Genomic DNA, 2,139 nt, shown 5'->3' on the forward strand with positions numbered 1-2,139 from the left:
AATTGAATTTAGAAAGATAAGACTTAAAACTTGGTTCACTCGGACTAGATTGAAAGGTTAAGGCCGCAGATCAGTTTGGGGCTTAAGAGCCGGGATCGGGTCTTACAAGTCGGTATCAGAGCATGCTTGATTCTAGGATTGGTTTGGTTTTGTTCACCACAGTCGGGCTGCTTGGTCTCACGGGTTGTTTGTGTTTGTTTGGTTTGATGTTGTTTTGCTTAGTTCTAATCATGAGATGAGGTTTATACGTTTGGACTAACACTAAGTGTTTTTGCCTAAGGGAACTAAGCGGACTATGTCCCGGAAGGGCAAGGAAGCGGCTGGTGGTTCTGGACCGTCATAGAGATGGGGCCAACCCCACTCAAGTGTTACCAACCCAACGGGGCTGGTTAATGAGAAGACCGGGAAACCTTCGCGACGTTCCTGCCTACTGAGGTTCAGGTTGATAACCTGGGGAGCAACAACAAGAGGGACGGAGGAGGAAGGTGATTCCTCCCATGTAGGAGACGAGACCGGACCTGGAGATGGGGCGGAGGAGTTGGCCGAGCCATCTATGCGGGAGGTGACGGATGTGGTTAAGGCCATGGGCACTCAGATGTTGGCTTTCACGCATGAATTTACCCCTTTTTTTGAACTCATCGGTTGGCCAGATCACCCCAGCTCAGGCCACGGTTTCAGGCAACTCAGAGAGCAGCTAGGACAGCTGGGACAGCAGCTGGTGTAGCTCGTGCAGCTGCACAAGTAGCTCGAACAGCTGCCAGACAGCCAAGGACCGAGCTTTGGTCGAAGCTGAGGTAATGGAGATTGATCTACCAGCTCATCCAGTTAGGAGAGTGGATTACTTGAGCCTTCTAGCTCACATCTCCAAGCTGGTACGAAGCAGTTTGCTTGTAGTTCTGATCCCATTGAGGCAGACGAGTGGAGGAGCAGACTGGCTCGGAATTTCAGCTCAACTCGTTGCCCAGAGGAGTACAAAAAGGACATTGTGGTTCACTTCCTGGAAGGTGACACACATAACTGGTGGTTAGCTCTAGACAAACGCACCAATGGGACAATTGAGCGGTTCTCAAACTTCGAGGTGGAGTTCAACCACAAATACTTCTCGGCTGAAGCTTGGGACCGTCTGGAGTCTCAGTTCCTAGACTTGACTCAAGGACGCATGACAATACGTGAGTACGAAGAGAAGTTCAACCAGCTCAGACGATATGTGGGCAAGGAGTTGGAGGAGGAGAGACGGTACAGATACGTAGGTTTGTTCGAGGCCTAAGGGTCGAACTTCGAACCTATTGCTCCGTTGGTCACTTCTAGACAGTGTCTGAACTGGTGGAACGCATGGCTATGGTGGAGACTAACTTCGCTGAAGAGCCAAGCTGAAGTCTAGGGGCCACACGGCTTCTAGTGGATCCGGAAGCGACCGGAAGAGAAAGAGGGACACGGCCGAAGGGGGCAAGGCCTCAAGTGATAGGTCGGAGTGTCCTTCATGCAGAAGGCATCATGGTGGAGAGTGTTGGAAGGCAAAGGGGGCTTGCACCCGTTGTGGCAAGATGGGCCACTTTGCTCGAGACTGTCCTGGACGGTCAGAGAACCGTGGACAGGGCTTGGGGAGTGACCCAGAAGCTGTCATTACTGCAGCAAGACGGGACACCTACGCTGGGAATGTCCCATTATGCAAGCTGAGGCTAAAGGACGTGGGGAGGCCAGCAAGCCAAGCCAGAGCCGAGGTCAGACCTCAGCACCGCGTGTGATGAACTGACCAAGGACGCAGCAGAGGCTGGACCATCACTGGTAACATTCTAGATCCATTCTTTTTCAATTCAGTAGATTGGCATGGTACATAACTTAGAATGGATTAGATGATTAGAAAAGGGGGGTCTTATATAGGGACCCTATGTTTGGGTGGTGTGGAAACACACGTACTGTTTGATACTGGAGCTACACACAGCTTTGTGAGCCCAATATGATCGGAAAAGGGTTGTTCCAGATGGAAACGGAGGATGATCCTTGCATAGTGAATGCGGCCGGTGGGCAAGTAATGCATTTATTAGGGCGAGTAAAGGATATCCCAATAGTGATCCAGTATAGAGTTATGCCTATGGATCTGGTTGTGGTCTGCCTTAAGAATCATGAGGTGATATTAGG

General features: G+C 50.8%; 1 protein-coding gene across 1 annotated transcript; it reads left to right on the top strand.

The window, feature by feature from the left end:
• The first annotated feature begins 583 nt into the window (after positions 1–583).
• Positions 584–1,745, top strand: LOC125598310. The gene is made up of 4 exons (XM_048772507.1): positions 584–597; positions 651–794; positions 856–1,236; positions 1,364–1,745. The coding sequence occupies exons 1-4, from the start codon at positions 584–586 to the stop codon at positions 1,743–1,745; spliced, it is 921 nt and encodes a 306-aa protein (XP_048628464.1).
• The last annotated feature ends 394 nt before the right edge of the window (positions 1,746–2,139 follow it).

Source organism: Brassica napus, unplaced genomic scaffold (genome assembly GCF_020379485.1).
Source record: "Brassica napus cultivar Da-Ae unplaced genomic scaffold, Da-Ae ScsIHWf_1699;HRSCAF=2325, whole genome shotgun sequence".
NCBI lineage: Eukaryota > Viridiplantae > Streptophyta > Magnoliopsida > Brassicales > Brassicaceae > Brassica > Brassica napus.

Bases quoted from the DNA above. Each gene is read 5' to 3' on its own strand.
- LOC125598310 (XM_048772507.1), top strand. The intron at 795-855 runs GTAATGGAGATT...TGAGCCTTCTAG, and splicing joins GAGCTTTGGTCGAAGCTGAG to CTCACATCTCCAAGCTGGTA. The intron at 1,237-1,363 runs GTACAGATACGT...ACTTCGCTGAAG, and splicing joins GAGTTGGAGGAGGAGAGACG to AGCCAAGCTGAAGTCTAGGG.